The sequence below is a fragment of the Equus przewalskii genome, unplaced genomic scaffold (assembly GCF_037783145.1).
Source record: "Equus przewalskii isolate Varuska unplaced genomic scaffold, EquPr2 ChrUn-13, whole genome shotgun sequence".
Lineage (NCBI taxonomy): Eukaryota > Metazoa > Chordata > Mammalia > Perissodactyla > Equidae > Equus > Equus przewalskii.
In genome coordinates this window covers 3,332,069-3,351,866 of record NW_027228750.1, presented here as the reverse complement: position 1 = coordinate 3,351,866, position 19,798 = coordinate 3,332,069, and the positions used below count along the sequence as shown (strand labels likewise).

Below are 19,798 nucleotides of genomic sequence, written 5' to 3'. Positions count from 1 at the left end.
ACACTCTGGTACAGAAGAGGACTCTGATAGAGGGTTAGAAGAGGCAAAGGATAAAGTCAAACATTAACATTATGAAAACAACATTGTGTGTACTTGGAGTGGTCAAGCAGACAGGGTTGGGCACTGATCATGGCTGTGAGTGGGCGGAAAAATCCTTTTTGCAAGATGTTCAAACCATCTTTGCAAAGTGGGTGGGTCAGAAAGTCAGAATAAGTCTTTGTCAAGCCACCTCCCATCCAACCCCTACCCTTCACCGTGTGGGTGCCTGTGTTCAGAGGCCAGGCAACCAGAGGGAAGCAGGACCCAGGCCTGGGCTCCACCCGCCACCAGGCGCCAACCGCAGGAGCCGAGGACAGACACTGAGGAAACCAGAGAGCAGCGCGTACGTAACCGCTCCCCATGTCAGGGGAACGGCCTGATGAAGGTGAGAGTGTTGGCAGACAGCTCCCCTGACTAGAACTGCCCAGATCAGCGCATCCTTACCACCTGCTGTGAGACACAGCCTCCACAGGAGAAGGGAGCTCAGACTCGGCCCACAAGGACAGGGCCTGGGTCAGGATACAGCGTGGGAGACAGATGGACAAGACTTCAAACCCTGGCTCCACCACTTACCAGCTACGTGACCCTGGGCTCGCCACTTCATCTCTCCTGAGGCTGTGGTGAAATTCTAATAAAATAAACGACCCTAAGCACAGAGCACAGAGCAGATGCTCTATAAGGGCCTGTTATCTTCCCACTCCCCTCTAAGCTTCCTTGTCTGCAAATCGGGGGCAACAGTACCTCGTTCACATCACTGCTGCAAAGATTATAGGAGATGGCATTAAATAAAGAGAGGAAGCTTTCGCAAAACAGCCTGAACATCACACAAACGTCAACATCTTCACACACATGTGCACAAGTACACACACGGCTAGGGAACTGTTCTAGATTAAAGGAGCCTCAAGAGACATGACAACTAAAAATGATATGTGATCCCCAATTGGATCCTGGTTTGGAAGGAAAAATAAACTATAAAATGAGCATTATTAGGACACCTGGGGAAATGGTGATAATGTCCCATAACCACGTTAAATTCCCCGAGTCTGATCACGGCGTGTGGTTGGGCAGAAGAAGGCCCTTGCTATTCAGAGACACACTAAAGTGTGCAGGAGGAAGAGTACTGCCCTCTGCAACTTACCCTCAATGCTTCAAAAACAACAAAACAATACACACGGAGGGAGAAAACAAATACTGTAAGATGTTAACAACTGGCCATCAAGAAAAGGGACTATGACTCTTGCAACTATATAGATTTGAAATTTCTCAAACTAAAAAGTTGAGAAATGAAAGACGCCATGCCCTGGCTCAATGCTCACTTCTCCCCCCAACCCGCATGTCTCATCGTTTGGTGCAAGCACATGTGACCCCGAGACCCTCACCTGGCTGCAACACCCTGATCTCCAGCAGGTTGGAGGTCCTTTCGGCCAGCCGCGTCCAGGTGTTGTTGTAGTTCCTCCGCCACAGCTCGGCCACACACTGGTACTTGCCCGCCTCCGTGTCACTGGCTCGGCTGATGCTCAGGCGGACGTTGTTGCTGGACTCAGCCTTCTCGATGGCAGTTCGAGTTCGGAAGCTGGAGGACCTATCCCCCCACTGGACTCCTCCATCCCGGGTGAAGGTCACCAGGTCATGGAACTCGACAGTGCCCACCGGCTGGAACCGCCATGTCACTGACACAGGGACCCGTGCTGGGTAATGGGGTTTGATGATGCACTGCAAGTCAAAGGAGTCGCTGTAGGTCACCCCCGGCGTGCGGGAGATGGCTGTGACCGCGAAGCCTGTTTCTGGGGAGAGAGCAAAGAGACTCAAGCCAGAGGAGACACTTGGCTTTCTCCGGGCCATGTGACATGGCAGTGGGGCTCCTGGCAAAAGCTAGCAGAGCAGGGCCAGGGCTCACGGGTCCCTCTTGATGCAGGTCAATATTACTTTATCATGCTGAGGCACAAACCCAACAGTTCACAAGACCCCGAGAAAGAGGCCAGAGGCAATCCTCCTTAAGCAGCCCCAGCAAACCCTTCCCGATGAAACCCTCATGTCAATTTGCATCCCATCCGTCCCCCTCCCAGGGACTGACTACATGTAGGCAGGGCCATTCCTAGAAATCTTGGGATTCCATGTTAAAACAGGAGAACAAAAAAGCCCCAAAGCCAACTTCCTTTATCTGCGAGAGGCAGCCGCATGCCCCCAGCCCCGACGACGCCTCCTCTGCCTGGCCCACCAATGCGTCGGTTCCGGAGAAAGGGGAGGCGGATGGAGGAGGTGGGTTGTGTTCCCCGGGATGGGCAGTGTGGCCTTGCTCGCCAGTCCCTTTCCATCTTCCTCATGAAATCCAGGGAAGAAGGCAGTGAGGGACCCACGGCAGGAAGGGCTGAGCTTCAGCAGGTGGGGACCTGGGGTGAGGTGGGGTTCTGCAGTCACAGCAGGCTGTGAGTCTCTCAATGTTCCTTACTGAATGGGCAGCATCACTAATCCCTGACACTGACTCCTCAGCATGAGCGATCAGAGTCCTACAGCCTTGGGATACCACTTCATAGTAACGCATGGGTTATAATCCTAAACCCGAGCAGCTACTATTACTGGGCACTATCACGGTGCCAGGTATGGGCCAACTGCTTTGCTCTCACCACACTTCACTGAGTCCTCAAAGCAACCTTGTAGGACAGATGGGCTTATCATCCCTTTCTTACAGATGAGGAAACTGAGGCACAGAGAGGTTAAACAAAATGCCCACTATCAAGCTGCTAGTAAATAGCAGAGTCAGGCTACAAACCTGTGTGTAACTGACTCCAGGGCCCTTATTAGGTCCCTTTACCGCTGGGAAGCAGAAGGCAGTAAAGGCGTAGAGTAAAGGCATAGAGCCTGGAGCCAGATGCCCAGCTTGAATACTTTCTAGCTGTGTGATGTTGAGCAAGTTAGTTAACTTCTCTCTGCCTCTATTTCCCCATCTGTAAAATGGGTCCTCGTGAAGATTAAATGAGTTAGTATTTATAAAATAACTTGGAATAGTACCTGGCACAAAGCATATATCTTGTTAAATATGTAGTTTGCTAAAAAAACAAACAGACATGAAGGAAAGTCCTTTAAACTCTGTAGGTAAAAGACTAGGCACAGAATGAATCTTTTGGCTTTACATGGGGAGATTAAGTCAGCAAAGCGGTAGGCGTAAGTTGCTGAAAACTCTGGACCTTCAATTTCAACTTCAGAAGCTATCTTTATGTGTCCTTAAAAAGAACAAGTTGAGACACAGAGGCCCATCCTTAAACATTAAGTCGTTGTGATGGCCTCTTGTGCACCTGTGTGCAGAATGTTGCCATGATGGTGGCAGAGCACAGGACCTGGGGGACAGGACCTGCCCCAGGTGTTCCTGGCCTCAACACCTGAAGGGAAGAGAGCTTCTCCAAGCAAATGACTCTGTCCAGGCCTGACACGGCACACGCCATGTCCACGGCGCACAGAGCACTGAAGTTACCCTAACTGAATGATTATAACGGCCCATGTGCGGCTGGAGGATGTACCCGCCTATTATCTCACCTGGGCACCTGTCCTTGTCACCTCCCTGCTGGGAGGGGATCTGGACCTAACTGTACCAATATGAAAATTCACGTGTCATTGTTTAGACTACAAGGTGACTTAACCCCAGCGTGCCCTCCCACTCTTCCCTGTTCCACCCCCTTGGGCCACCCTGATTATGGCTTTAGCCAGAGGCACCCCAGGGGTGGAGAACAGGTGAGCAGAACCAGGCCCCAGGATCCCAGCTCACAGCCCCTTGGCATCCCCTGGCTGTGGGAACCACAAACATATGGTGAGGATGAAAAAATTCAGGGGATAACCTGATACTGTAACATTACTTCTAGAGAAACAATCCTGACTAACTCTAACCACCCCTCGGACATTCCTGACCTCACGGAACAGGAAACACTGCCACTGTTGGACACCTGGAACTTTCCTCACAGGTTCCATGGCCACAGGTCCACACTGGCGTGAGCACAGGCACACAGATTGAGCTGACTGGAAACTCAACCACTGGACGAAGTTGCTAGAGGCAGAAATCTGAGCTGTATGATTACACAGAGAGCAGGTCAATCTTTGGGATTAAGTTTTTGGAAAGTCAATGTAATTCTAATCCCGATGGGGTATTGGGGATCGAGGACTCTGTTGAGGGCAAAACCACTGGGGGCTGCCATCTTTACTGGGGTGTGTGCAAAAGTACCACCGGCCCTACATATGAGGAAGGTGGACAACATGGTCCAAGGAGTGGGAGACACAGTCCCTGAGGACAAGTGATGTCACAGTGTCCTGATAAACACGAAGACCTAACATGACAAGTTGCCTTTCCAGCGAACTAGCAGACTGGCCTTTTAAAATTTAATATACTGATTACATTAGGCAGATAAATGTTGACAGAAGCCTCTTTAACTACCTCATGAAAAGCAAATCTAATATTCTTTGGTTTTAGCAAATCTCAAGGTATCTGTTAATTTCATGCTAATGAAGAAATGGCTTTCTTAAGGAGGGGCTTTACAGAGGACATGAAAACACAGGCTTTGAAAAAAATTATGATACGTGGTGGGTTTCCTGGGTTCAGACTGTGAGTCTGTCATTTAAAAGCTGTAGCCTTGGGGGCTGGCCCAGTTAAGTGTGCATGTTCCACTTCAGCGGCCCAGGGTTCACTGGTTCGGATCCCAGGTGCGGACATGGCACCACATGGCAAGCTGTGCTGTGGTAGGTGTTCCACACATAAAGGAGAGGAAGATGGGCATGGATGTTAGCTCAGGGCCAGTCTTCCTCAGCAAAAAGTGGAGGATTGGCAGATGTTAGCTCAGGGCTAATCTTCCTCAGAAAAAAATAAATAAATAAAAGCTGTAGCCTTGGGCAAATCAGTTAACCTGTCTCACTCAGTCTCCTGGTAAAATGAAAGTGTCTACCTCTTGGCTAGGTGAGGATTTAAAGGGACAATTAAGCTAAAGTGCTTAGACTCAGCCAGGAACGCAGTAAATGCTAAATAAATGGCACAAGTGATTTTCTACCCGCATCTGCTCTGCTCTGAGCTTTTCAGGAGGGTGAGCCCCGGCAGCAAGGCAGGAGAGCCTGGGGAAACAGGAGGGAGAGGCTTCTCTTCGCTCTTCCCGGACAGTTTATGCAGGGGCCACGTTCCTCTACCGGGGTCACCACTCTGCTGAGTGGCCTTGATCCCCTGGCCAGAACTCTTATAACTTCACTCCCACCACCCAGACACAGGAGTAGTGACAGCTCCCAGCTGTCGCCAGTCCCTAGGGGCCCCACCAGGCATTGTTGTTTCCTTCAACCCCACCTGCACTTCCATAAAGGGTTCCTTCAATTAAACTCTTTGGGAGGTGCCGAATGTTTCCTGCCAGGACTCTGACTGATAAAACTCAGGGTAAGGGTCTTGACTTGGGAGCAGCCTCCCTAACATTACCACTGAAAGACTGTCAGACGCTTACTTACCGAGAGCCGTGATGGAGACAGGGGTGCTGGCCCGGCGCTCCCCCACGATCTGCCACTCGCCATCCACTGCCCGCACCCATTCGGTCACGTGGCACTCATACTGGCCCTCGTCCTCCTTCCTGCTGTTGAAGATGCCCAGGCTGAACGAGTTGGGCTGCACCTGCTCCATCTGGACGCCCCCAAAGCTGCTGCGCTCCCAGTAGGATGCCCCTGGCTGCACAGTGCCATCCCGGTCTAGCCACATGATGTTACTGCGGCGGTTCTGCCTGTCCACGAGCTGCCAGATCACGGAGAAGCGGCCCTGTGGCCTGCCAGCCGTGCGGACGCTGCAGGAGAAGTGCAGGTTCTCACCCTCAAGGATGATGCTGGCATTGCTGGCCACCTCCACGGAGATGCTGCTCTCTGGGAAGAGGGAGAGAGTGCCACGCTGGGGCCTTCTGCTCTCTACTGCACCCTCCTTACAGATGTAAAAGGATGATGGGTGCAAATATGTCACCCTATTCAAGTACAGTGAACTCCGAGAATAAAAGCAATCTGACACTTCCTGCTGCAAGCCTTGGCTGGTTCTAGGCACTGCGCCCCATGACTTTAGCTCTGACATCCTGGGAGGCCCTTTGCTGTGTGTGTGCAGAGGACTAGGATAGTGAGGGTCTAAGACCTGAGACTGTATCAGAACCTAAGAAATACAACCCAGTGACATTACACCTAGAGCATAAAACTAGAGATCGGGTAATCTGTTCAGATTCAGATCGGGGTGCAAGGATTTTCAGCTTGGATTTTCTGTAAGTTGACTAACTCAAAACTTCTACTTCACTTCAATCTTCCCATCATTCAGTGCTACAGCAGTCAAATAAAAGCTGAACATCCATAATGTGCCATTTGAGTCCTTCAAGGCAGTATTAGGAAGTAGGAAAAAAAACGACAGAAGTATTTGGAAGATAACGTGTGCTTGGGTGTGGATAATAACAGAGCACAGATGGTCTAGTATCACAGGGTGTGGGGAGTGAGCTTTCACACTTTCATTAACACAGAGTAATAGACCAGAGCCACTGGCTCGCCATCCTGCCTACCCACATTCAGCCCTGGGGTTCCACTGCTCTCGACCTTGAAACATCCTGCCAACCAAAGTTTAGGATAAGGATTCCACTCCTTTCACTGCCTCAGGAGTAGCCTGTGCTACTCACTGAGCAACACGAACTCAATCAAATTATTTAAACTCTACATGTCTTCTTCTGTAAGATAGGGAGAGTGTTATTTATATTGTACAATTTTTTAAAGTTTGAAAAGTAAATGAGACAACACATAGAAATCACCTAATACATAGTAGGTTTTCAAAATGTGTCATCATCATTAATTTTACTATTCCCAATAACTTTGTTCTTATAAACATCACAAATATTCTAAACTATCTTAATTATGCACATATTATTTTGTACAATTACCTATATTGAGTTCAAAAGGCCAGTAAGTATTAAAGAACCCAAAGTTTGGCTCCAATTTTCTGGGCACCACCCACATGAAACACATGTGACAATTTTAAATCAATCAGTTAAATCAAATCCCAGATTAAGAGGCATACCCAAGTACCGAGGGGAAATAACCATGCATTTGAATCAATCCATGAATTTCTCCCCTGTATTTTCCCCACAGGCAGAAACAGGCAAAGATGAGCATGGAACCCCAGCGTGTAGCTCTTGTTGTGGTAAGTACGCCTGCTACCTATTCTGCATTGGCTTGTTTCATGTGAATAAAGGGTTCTGGACAAGGTGGGGAATAGGAATTTTCCCAGTAGGGCAACCTCCCCGGAGCCATATCAACATGGTTCATGGAGATGATGAGGCTCCTGCGAGCCAATATCTACAGCACAGGTGGCTAAGAACATGGATTTGGAGCAAGCAGAGGGCTCGAGGCCCAGTCTACTACTTCCTAACTCTTGAGGTTCTTACTTAACCTAAACAAGCTTCAATTTCTCATGTGCAAAATGGAGATACCAATAGTTCCTACTTCTCAGGGTCACAACACTGAGAGCAGATAAGGTAACTCTTCTGCATCATCATCTTTAAAAATAACACTGTTCCTCTTTGAATTAAAGACATCCGTACTACTATGAATTCAAAGTGAGGGATTAAAAGGGCAATTTCAGCATCAAGGGACAAATCCCTTTGCTTGCCTCAAGCAGAAGATTGACTTGGAGGGTGTCACTCTCATCCCCTAGTGTCACCCCAGGGGACTCTTATATGAGCCCTGGCCTGTTTATTACAAGGGCTGCTGTTTGGTGTTCTGTGGCTCACGCGAGCCTGGAAAACCCGCACAGTTGGAATGTGGAACTAGGAGAGGAAAAACCACTCTGGCAGCCCAGGCAAAGGCCGATACAGGCGCAGAGCTGCACTGCCCGTTCAGACTGTTTGCAAGTGCGCTCAGGCCTGAGAAAAGGCAGCCGACAATCTAAAACTCTGGATTAAGTGAAAACTAGGACAGAACTAATGAGAATCTGTGTAGACATCCACAAATGAAATTCCAAACCAGGAGGCTGATGACGTAGCACAGGCCAAGCGCAGGGCAGTGGATCTGGAGTTAGAAGCAAATATTTCTAAGGCGATGCAAGCTCAACCACTAACGGACCCAGCTCAGCCCCTTCCCTGTCTGGTGCTCTGGCTTCTTCATTTGTAGAATGGATATCATGTGAGCCTCTCTGGGGACTTGAGGGGTCAGGGTGGAGAAGGAGATGATATATGCAGAAGCACTTTGGGATCTTAAGAGGAAAAGCGCCCTTCAAATCCCAGGTAAAATCACCATCACCGACGTGATCATTGCTGTTCTTTGGTAGACTTACCCAAGTGGCCTTGGGGCAGCATCTGGTGGTGCTGAGGGACTTTAACTACCCAGTTATCTGCTGGAAAAGCAATACAGCAGGCCACAGATCATCAAACAAGTTCTCGGAAGGGCATGGGGGAAATCTCTTAGTACAGAAGATAGAGGAAGGAAACAGTGTGGCTGCCCTTCACTGGACCCTTACAAAACAATGAAGAATTAGTTGCAGATTTAAAAGTAGAGAGTCCGTGGTTACGGCAAGCACAGACCAACAGGAAAACAGGAAAGAGAGTGGGCATTCAAGTCAATAATTTTAATCCTACAAATATTCAGCAAGCACCTGTCCTACGCAAAGCACCATGCTAGGCATTGCAGGGGGAAAAAAGAAGCAAAAGGGGGTCAAGAGAATTAGGGGTGTGTGTGAAATTGTAGAAAAAGGATGAAAGAAAGTAATCCTGTTGGTGAGAAAAAAGAACAGCAAGACCCCTGTGTCTATTTTTTTCTTCACACTTGAAGAGAACTATATTAAAAATGTAGAAGTGTAAATACAAACGTGAAGGGAATTATGACAAGGCTAAGAGAAAGAACAGTTGAGCAGCTGAGAAAGGTTAAAGGTTAGTTTAAACACTTCACCATCTTATTTAAAATCAGGGCATTATAAGCTTTAATTCTCTTTTTACTAAAAACAGAACTATGAGAGAAATGAGATATTAATGAGAACATCCTGAATCTATGGATGATTAACACAACATGAGCAAACAAAGGTGGTCCCCAGCGTCCCCAGCCATGACCATTACCCACCCAGACAACACTGGCCAGCTCACGTGGAGGCAGGGAGCCCACCGAAGCAGCCTCAGACATCAGCTAAGCTTTCTAAGTCTATGCTCCAGGAGACCTGAAGGGTCCCACCTACAGACTTTTAAAAACACAGTTTCGATAAGGAGGAGATAATTAGGGAAATGCCAGCCTTTACACCCCAAAAACCCAGACAGCAAATCCTTCTTGATAATGTGCTTTATGATTCAAAATCCTCCTGTAAAAGACCAACTCTCTGAAGTGAGATTTCAAGTTAGGCATCTACCCACTTCTTCTGGGGCTTAACTCCCACATGGGAGCAAACAGCTGTCCTGGATTCCTGATTTTCCTCCAAGCCGAGCTGGCACTCACACAGAGCTGCTAGAGCTCGGATCTGCGAGGCCCCTCTGCAGCCTGCAAACACAGCCCTGACGCTCTGCCTGCCCGGGGGGCTGCTAAGCTCTGACTGAACCATTGAGTTCCACCTGCCCTCCCCTCCTCTGCCCTCTCCTCTGCCACAGCTCTTCTTGTCTGCCTTAAAAGCTGCTAGCTCTTGAGCCAGACCAGTGGGAGGGGAAGGGAGCAGCAGAGCTCTCCACTTACTGATGGGGAGGACTATGATGGGGATGTTCTTGGGACGCTTGCTCTCCTTGTCGATGAATTCCCCAGTGACTGTCTTCTCTCTCTCTGTCACACGACAGTTGTATTTCCCGCCGTCCTCCTGGCGGAGGTGGTAGATCTTCAGCACAAAGACACTGTCGCTCTCTTTGGCCACTTTAAGCTGACCCCTGGCTTCCCGATGGGTGAATTCACTGTTGAGGACTGGCACAGCGTTAGGCCCCATACTGGCAATGAGTGAGCTGTTGAAGGCCCAGGAGACAGCAAAGTAACGGTCAGGAATGTTCTGAGCCTCCAGGATGCATCTGAACTCCACCGGCTCACCGACCGTGTACAGCCGCTTCTCCGTTTCCAGCCGGACGGTGAACTCTTTGTCTGAGAAAACAAATAACAAAACGGATGCATTCTGGTGAATGAGGGTCCCAGCTACCAAACTGTATCAGCCAATTCCCATCACCCATGCTTCCTTACACTGCTAACTACAGGAAAGGCTACCACCACCCGTATCTTGAGAGAAAAATCCAACTCACATCCAGGGGATCTAAGGCCCAAAGTAATTCTCAAATATCAGAGAACTCCAAGGTGGCTACACCCAGACAGTCTAAGGGGCTCGTTATCCCAGTCAAGACCCATGGGGCTCTGCCTGCAGCCTACAATGCCCTTAGACCCCAGAGAGCAAAGAGGAATATCACTCCTAACATCACTGACATGGCAGATCGAGAAGGTCTAGCCTTGATCTATTCTCCCAGAACTCCATTGAAGCAATAGGATTACATATATTTTCAGCAGATATTATAGGACTTACCCCATTGAGGTTTGTGAGACAAAATTACCAAGTGGCCTAGGTGCTGACCCAAGTTCTAATAAATACTAAAAAAAATATATTGAAATACATTCTCTACCCTCAAGTGAATACTGGAAATAAGACACAGGTAAGACAAGCTCTAACAAAATTACATAGAAAAAGCAAAAATTAATGTCTTTTCACTAGTCTACCACTGTCAGGTCAAATCTTTAGAAAGACGGAACGGGCAAGACCTACTGCCCCGGAAAGCCAGATGACCTCTGAAAGGGGAAATGAACCCAAGCACCCTTCAAAGAGCTGGGTATGTCATCAGGCATCGCCACGAACAATGACCCGCACACCATGTTATGGCATACAGTGACTGTCAATCCTACAAGACAGTGATCGTATCTCATAGGCACACACACAGCAGAAGTAGGGGGTAAAAGACAAAGGAGTGAAGCATTGGAGAAAACTTTTGTCCTGGAAAGGTGAGCCACAGAGCCTTGGGGAGGACAGGCTGTACCCATAACCACTGCCCCAGTCCTCTTCCTTCCAGTTCTAGCCCTGTTCTTCGAAAGAGAACACTGACGGAAAACCATATTGCAGAGATGTTAGAATTCCTTGTTGATTCGATAGCTTCAACCTCAACTGCCTTCCCTACACTGGCATTTCCAAGCCTTTACCACTATCTTCAAGACGCTTGCCCATTCCCACCCCCATCCCATGCCTCTTCAAGCAGATGAGAATCTCATTTCCCCGAGAAAACACAGGAATCATCAGTGCACTGCTTTGACGTTCCTGTTCTCCAGCCCAAGCTTGGCTTTGGACTCACCTGGTCTTCAGGCTCATTGCCTCCCCTCCCACATGGGCCAGTGTCTTGCCCTAAACACCCATTTTCTCCAGCAAAGTAGCTCCTTCCTTTATTATCTCAACTTCCTGACAGAGCAACCACTCAACCACACTGGGGCCTCACTGCCAATTGGAAAGCAGCTGCCTCAGCTTCCCTTTCCCCAAAGACCAGTCCTAGGAGATGTGGGTTGGAAGAAGTAGGTTTTATTGCACCACCCTCTGCCTAGATGAACACACCCACATGGGACTTATGCCCATGCTGTCTGCCAGATGCTGGTTCTGATCAACGAAATTACAGTAAGGTATACCTCAACGTCAATGATAAAAAAGTACCCCTTCCACAGAAATGCCAGTGAAGACATGTGAACAGGTGCCCTGGACCTCAGAGCTTTCCATTTCTTCAGAGTTAGCCTGGCTGCAACTGTGGCTTTCTTCTTTTGGCAGCCAAAGACTCATACTTGTGGGAACACACCGTGGCTTGGCAAAGCCTTCACGTTCCCAGGTTGAAGACACCTGATTTACAGCGTACCACCTTCCTTTCTGCATAGCCATTTGCCCTTGGCTATACCCAGTGGATTAAACCTCTAGAAATTGATTTATGCCTTTTCCGATATCCCCTCACTCCTCAGCTCATGGCAATTTGGCTTCTGGACCTTCTCTCACACTTTACTGACCTAGCAAATGTCACCAATGACTTCCCAGCCCCCATCACAACTAGAGGCTTTTCTCAGGCACGGTTCAGCCTCTGGACCTGCTCTTCACCCTTGGGCTCCACGACACCTTTGGTCCTGCTTCTCCTCTTGCTTGCCTGACCAGTCTGTTTCTCTCTCACGGTGGGACCTGCTCCTCTGACCACCTCTTACTGCTGCTGTTCTCCGGGGCCCTTTCCTAGTCTGACCCCATGGGCTTTTCCTGGGCCCTCACCACTCCCAATTTCAGCCTCTAATTGAGCTCCATGTCCACTGACCCACTGGGTCTTTCATATACCAAGCGTCTTTATAAGAGTCTGCTTGCAGGATGGCCTCATTGACCAAAATTTACAAAAACAAAAGCAAAGACAACCAGTGCTGCCACTAATGGGGAAGCAGACTTTCAAGCAGGACTCTGCACATCTTCATTATCTTCTTATCCCCCTCCCTGCCACAGTTCAAGGAATCACCCAGAGCCCCAGCCTCAGGACTCCCATAGTTGGATTCTTCCTTCCACAGTGCTCCCCATCCTTTTGTCTCTAGCACTCATTGTCTGTTTTCCAGGCCACTGCCACTGACCTAGCCCTGGCCTTATTAGCTCTTTCCCACCTGGTCTCTTGACTTCAGACCCAAGCTGTTTAATCAACCTCTAGGTGGCCTCCATGGTTTTTTCTTCTAAAATCCAGACCCCATTGTGTCACTTCCTGCTTGTAAATCTTTATCCATCCCCCGCCCCCCATGTCTGCTGCAGTGGTTTTCAAACTTTTCTTGGAGGGGGGCAGAGGAGGGGGGACTTCTTTCTTCATACAATGTCTTTTGCTGCCCAACAGAGAAAACATTTGGTTTACACAAGGGGGGAACACTCACATGCCTTCCTCCAGCACCCCATGGCATGCATGCCTGCACTCCAACACACACCCACACCCACATGCAACCTCTCAGCACCTCTAAGGGGCTCCTAAGATTCCAAGAAGAACAGCTTGAAAACACTTGGTCTACGGAATCCAGACCAAGCTCCACATTACAGCATTCCCCTTCTCCTCTCATCTCTCCTATTCGGAACTCAACATCCACTCATACTTGACTTCTCTCTGCTTGCCAAACACGTCAAACAATTTTATGCCTTTATGCTTCTCCTCCTGATGTCTCCTCAAGCTTCAAGACTTGGCTCAAGTCACCAAATTTGCTGGTTTTCCTGGATTTGCCTTAACTATCCCATCCAGGAAAACCTACTGTTGCAAGAACATTTCATATTCACTGAGTTCCCAGAGCACTCTATACGCAACACTATCACAGCACTTAGCCACTGCCTTTCACATCTGCAAGTTCCTTGAGCGCAGGAGCAAGTGGTGGTCATCTTTGAATCCCCAGTGCCCCTCACCACACCTTCAACACTGCTGAGACTCCCTGAATGTTTACAGAAATGAACTAAGACAAGGGTGAAGCTGGGGCTGCGGCCACTGAACCTAACAGCACAGGGACACAGAGTGAAGTCATCGACTTTTTTTCATCTTGTTTTCCCTTTGCTGGCTCAGTCTGGATACATTTGGGGGGCAAATTCAAAAAGTCCTAATTCCAAATTGGTAAGATTAAAATAAAGAAGATTAACTGATGCAACCTAATTTAAAAGCATTAAGACAAAATTTGGTTCAGACTTTTGAAGCTGATCTTAAAACCATCCAGGAAGGGAAAGGATAAATATGAAATAAAGCACCTTCCATAGATTTCTTAGTACTAGAAGATCCAGAAGCTGCTAAATGCTCTGGGTCTCACAGTGCAGGTAAAGTGCTACCCACCCAGGAGCCCAACCCTTCTCATAAAAGCCTTCATATCCATTAGACCTCCAGAGCATCATGTCTGCCCTATTACCTCTAGAGTTGTGCCTGACAAGACGCAGACAGTGCAAGAAATCATCTGGGAAATGGATTGGAAATCCAGCTTCCCAGGTCCCACCCAGGAACCTGATTCAGGCATCTGTACTGGTAGGTAAGTCTGAAACAGTGCTCTAGGATGGCCAAAGAAGCAGTGGCAGAAGAACTATGCAAAGACCAAGACCACTGACTGTAGCAAGTGAGATAGGGAGGTCAACAGTCAGGTCTTGAAGAGGGGACCCCACCTGTACCGCAGACTCCCCAGCTCATCTCCCACAAACCTCACTTTCACTCACCAGGAAAATGGTAGCCCCTCACCAGAGGTGAGCAGCAACACAAAGACAGGCTCTTGGGCCATTTACTGCACCTCAGGAACAGAAAAAAGACCACCTCTAGCAAAGCCAGGGGACTAAGGGGCCATGGAGAGTCTGCCCCAGCCCAGCTAAGGCAGCCAACAAGAGCTCTCAGCTCATGACTGGACTCGGGGGCCTGGAGAGTGCAGTCTGAGATTGTGGGAGAATAATACAAAGAGTCAGGGAGAATCCCAACTCACATTCTGTTCATCATCTTGCCCCAACTATAAACATGTCACTCGACCTCCTCAGGGAACCCCCTTTCCAGGTCTTTCCCTATAGAAGGCATTCACGGTGGAACCTGGCACTCTCTGGGCTGGCCTCAACAACACACCCTGTGACGTCCTGGGGCCCCACCATAAAGCAATCTGCACTTGGCATCTTCCCTATCACCACTCACCTCGAAGAACTTCTGAGAGACTGTGAAGTAATATGTGACAAAGCATTTTGGAAATTATAAACCACCAAAGAAATATTATTCATTAAAAAATAATAAGCCAAAATTTCTCTAGTTCACCATTTTATACCTACGATGGAAAGCTCATAATCTCAAATGTCTTCTACAAATGAAAAAGGATTGGTACCTGACACAGGCAATGTCATCAAAGGGGGTGGCCACTGTGGCTCATGGGAACCCAGGTATGAGACACAAACAGTTTATGTGAAATCTCCCAATTTTTAACAGGGTTTGTAATTCAATAAAATGTAAAACTCCATGTAGGTCAAAGAAACCATGTCTATAAGCAGGATTCAGTCTGTGCGGCTCCTCTCTGTGACTCGCTAGAAGTTCAGGCCTTAGGAGACCTGGGCCTGATCCATCCCTCACCTTCCTCTGGTCCTCAGGCAGGGCCATCTGTAACTTCTCATGAAAACCTAGACGCTTATTAGAGGTCACTAAAGAAGGAGTCTGCACTCCGCCCCAGTGTGTGACAACCCTCCCCACCAGGTAGAGAATGGGGACAAGAGACTGACCAGTGGGCTGGACGTTGACCACGGTGCCCTCAGAACGCTTTCGGGTTATGGCATACCACGAGCCGTCTGGGTCCTGGATCCACTCGGCGGCCTCGCAGTAGAACTCGCCCTGGTCGGAAGGCTGCAGGTGGAAGACAGTGAGGCGGAAGGTGGTGCTCCCCAGCTTGTCCAGCCGCACCTCCCCCAGGCTCTGCCTCTGGCCGTATTCACTGCTGGAGTGAAGCACGAAATCGCGGCTCAGGGAGATAACCTCCACCGGCTTCTCGCCGCCTCGCTGCCGGAGCCAGGCCACAGACAGGTGGCTGTGCTGGAACGTCTCCGTGGCCACCTCACACGTCAGCTCCAGAGGGTCCTGTTCCACTTTGTGCAGCGTCTGGGGTACAGCGGTGGTCTGCAGAGAATCTGGGATCACTGCAACACAGAAACATCCGAAGGGCACAGTCACAAAGCACAGAATCCCACACTCACGGGGCTGAGCTCCCAGCCCACGCAGCCTTCTGCCATCGCTGCACGGCCACAGGGGACCCCAGAGGGCACAGAAACAGAGGGAAGTTTCAGTTTGGATTTGGACTGCAATTTTTTGGCACTTACACATCTATCTGTTTGGCATTTTAATAATACTCAGATAAAAGGGGAGTTGTATTTTGTACAAGCGAACTCCCTGAAAATATTATGTAAAAAGCGTTTTCTTTTAGGTCAAGTAAGATTTTGCTATTCATTTTGGTATTGCGTCAAGATATTTTAACTTGGCTTCTGACTCATCTTCAAAAGGAAATAGTTCCCGGAACTGGGAGCTTGATGTTTCTACACAACTTCCTCATTTCCTCCCTCTAGACACCCAACCCTCTGTATTCCCCCAACTGACTTCAGCAATGCATCTAGGAAGGCTATTTAAAAAAAAAAAAAGGTTTTGCTAAAGAAAAGTAGCAGGATCTTCAATTTTTTAATAGGTTTAATTTAAATATAATTCATGTGTCAAAGTGGTCCACGTGGGAAGGAAGCCACCGTATGGGGATAATTCAGGCAAGTGAAGAGATTTCTCCTGTGGCCCCTTGGTCAGAATTTTATTGTGGAGACTAAAGACCACCCACTCTCTGACTGTTGAGGACCACCCCCTCAATCGCAACTAGTGTGTGTCTCCTCACTTTCCATCTCAGGACTGCATCTTCAGGCCTCCTGTTGGATGCAGACTTGTCCGAGAGAGCAAAGCAACCAAAGGAAGCTGGGGGAGGAGGGGGTGGGAAGATGCAATGTGGGTGGCGTTGGGCCACAATGTTTAGCCAGGGTGAAGGGTCAACAATCCTTGTTTTTATTATCATAAATTAAGCCTGGAAATTATGACTTGGGCAGAAAAACACAGCAGCCTTGATACTGTTGACCCTTCACCTTGACAAACATTGTGGTCCAGCGCCATCCACATTGCAATCTCCCCAGTGCCTCTAGCTCAAGCTCCCTCTATCGTTCAGGGAGCACCAGGGCCGAGGGAGACAGCTCGTGCACAGCTCTTACTCATGGAGCCACAGGACCTACAGATGCACACCAGGTCTGAGCAAGGACCCGCAGCTGCGTTCACTTCCTGATTCAGCAGCCCCAGGTGTCTCAGAGCCTCCAACGCCTGTCATTTCCGAGACGTTTTGCCTCTTCTAGCTGATGTCACAAGCTTCACCTTCCACGTCATTTCTTTAGATTATCAACCACAAACATCCTGGCCTTACACTTTCATATCCACTTTCATGAGCTAGAGGGTCAGTTAACCTCCTCAGAATTCTTCGCATCTGCATTAGATCTTTCTTAAGTTTCAGCCTCAACCTTTTGTTATTTACAAGGGAACACACAAACTTTGTCCACTTGTGCTCCCTGTTGACCTCTAAAACATTTGGGGAGATTTTGTTGTTTTTTTTTTTAAGTCCAATAAAGTTGGACTATTAAAAAAGTGACTCGGTGTTACGGACTGAACCTTTATGTCCCCTCTGAATTCCTATGTTGAAACCTAATCCCCAGAGTGATGGCACGTGGAGATGAGGCTGTGGGAGGTGATTAGCTCCTAAGGGTGGAGCCCTCACGAATGGAATTAGTGCCCTTATAAAGGGACTACAAAGAGCTCTCTTGTCCCCCTTCTGCCATGTGAGGAGACAACAAGAAAACAGTAGTCTGCTACCCACAAGAGGGCTCTCACCAGAACTGCCATCCTGATCTTGAACTTTCAACCTCCAGAACCGTGAGAAATAAATACTTTTTTGTTTAAGCCACCTAGTCTATGGTAATTTGATAGAGCAGTCTGAACAGACGACGACACTCAGGCAGGGCACTGGCCACGTGAAAACAGTTTCCCCTTACCCACTAGGTTCATCTTGGCACTGTAACTCCCAAAGTATTGCTTCTCGGTATTGGGCGTATGGCATTCATACTCCCCCGTGTCCCGGGCCTGGAGATCGGTGATGTGCAATAAGGCCGAGTTCCCCTGGACTCTCTCCACGTAGATCTTCCCACTGCGGACACGCTGGGTGTAGATGGCGTAAGGGAAGGAAGAGTCCATGGTGCTGACGATCTGGACCTCACGCTCTGGGGCGGAGGGCAGGTAAATGGACCACTGGAAATTCTGCTCAGAAGGTTCCTGGTAGCCACTCACGTTGCACCAGATGGTGATGTGGGAGCCCTCTGTGCGGTACAAGGGTCCTTCCTGGACCGCCACCTGCCGCTGTGCGGACACTACACCTGCAGAGGAGACACATACAGCACACTCGCTGATTTCTCAGATCAAAATGCAAAGCAGGCAGCAATCTTCAAAGTGTTATTTGTGGGACATGATAACAATATAAATAGCTTACTGGCCCTTTCTGCAGCACTGATTTATAAATATTAATTAAAACACTCTGTGGTAAAGCACTGTCCCTAATTTGCATATACGGGAATCTGATGGTGCAAGGACATGATTCTGTTACTCATTCAATGGCTGGCCCTTGGGAATTTCATTTAGTCCCTCTGTTTGTCATTTATGTGGCAGTTTTATATCTATTTATTAATGCTGTTTATAAAGTTTTTAATGAAATGAGCAGGAAAAGTTGAATCTTTGGCTCAAATCCAGATGAAAACAAATAAAACCAACTGGTTTGCAATCTGGCTGAAATTAAATACTCCTTTCTTGATTAGAGGCTGGTAGGGGAGAGTCCTGGGGCCCTTTCTTTGGTGCTGCACCCTTTATTTTCAAATGGAGCTACTCGCAGGACACCAGACAGAGGAACATTCCTTACTTCCTCTTCCCTCCATAAATGGAGGCAGAGAGAGGCCCCTGCAGGCTGCTGCAGCTGTAAGCTGAGAACACACCAAGATGAAGGCAAGGGCTGACGCAGACCCCTGTTGCCCAGATGCCCACACGCTGATAGTGAAGGAACCAACAGGGCACACCGGTACCAAGGAAGTCAGGCTGCCCTTAAGAGCACTGGCCCCTGCCTTCTGGCTGGGATATGCTTCTCCACGGTCACCTCTGCCTGCCTTCTCCACGTTCTTCTTAATCTCTCCTTGCAGACTTGCAGGGGGCAGGGAAATACAGTGGGTTTAATTTCTCATTCCATGCCAGCGCAACACTGCTTGTGCGCCAGCCGCTGAGGAGGTGGGAGGGGCACACCACTTTGCCCTTCCCCTGGGCTGCAGCCGGCCACGGCAGCACGGCAGAAGGAGCAGGGGAGTTCTGGTCACAGCTTTACCAGGAACTAGAACCAGCTGTGTCATCTTGGACAAGTTGCTTTTCCTCTCTGGACCTTGATCTCTTCATCAACAAAATGGTTTCTAAGAAGGCTTGGAGCGAACCAGCACAAGCGCCAATGCTGGCTCTGTCACTTATTAGCTGTGACCTTGGATAAATTACTTAACCTGTCCCAGCCTCAGTCTCCTCCTGTAAGGTGGGGATGATAATGTGTGCTTCACAGAATTACTGAAAAGCCTGAGTAAGATAACACCTATAAAGCCCCTAGCACAGGGCTTAGCCCACAATTAGTGCTCGATTAAGAGCTGCTAGCTAAGAGCCCTTCGGCCAGAACTTTTGTGGCTCTGAATCCACAGAGGACAGGGTTTGGCCAGTGATTGTTCAAGAACATTCCAATGGCCTTTAGTAATGACACCGTCTCTGGGCCCCCCACAGCTGCAGCCCACTCCCACTCCCACGAGAGCTTCCTCTCTCCCCCTCCAAAAGGGAAACGCAGCTGCCCTAGTGTAAACCTGTCTGAAGTGGGTCCAGCTGGTGAACAGCCGGGACAACTCAAGTCCTAGTGAGACGCAGCTCTAAACCCAGCCTGGGGGTGTCTGCGCCTCAAAACAAGCTGATCTAATCTGCAAAATGGCAGACTTTAAAACAGACCCTACAAGGAAAGGCCTGTGGCTTACAAACTTTTATTCATGCAGAACCTTTTCTGCCAAACAAAATCTTACATGGAACCCCATCTTGGCTTCAGCAGTAAGAGCAGGAAAACTGAAAAAAGGGGGGAAGGAATAAGGGAGCAAATAACAGACCAAAGCAGGATGTGAATTTACGTGATACATTCTGGTTGACAG

The 19,798-nt window shown here is 48.7% G+C and overlaps 1 protein-coding gene across 8 annotated transcripts in view; it reads right to left on the bottom strand.

Moving 5' to 3' along the window:
- IGSF3 (immunoglobulin superfamily member 3) overlaps nt 1-19,798 on the bottom strand; it is a 92,448-nt gene that overhangs the window by 23,737 nt on the left and 48,913 nt on the right. For 4 of the 8 annotated variants that reach the window (XM_070608127.1, XM_070608132.1, XM_070608128.1 and 1 more), the window contains 6 exons: nt 17,588-17,965; nt 15,251-15,661; nt 9,715-10,104; nt 8,339-8,398; nt 5,506-5,907; nt 1,419-1,823 (listed from right to left, as the gene is read on the bottom strand). In XM_070608127.1, the coding sequence (XP_070464228.1) occupies nt 1,419-1,823; nt 5,506-5,907; nt 8,339-8,398; nt 9,715-10,104; nt 15,251-15,661; nt 17,588-17,965 (2,046 nt within the window). The remainder of the gene's footprint in view (nt 1-1,418; nt 1,824-5,505; nt 5,908-8,338; nt 8,399-9,714; nt 10,105-15,250; nt 15,662-17,587; nt 17,966-19,798) is intronic. The other 4 variants (XM_070608130.1, XM_070608134.1, XM_070608131.1 and 1 more) reach the window with 1 other exon arrangement.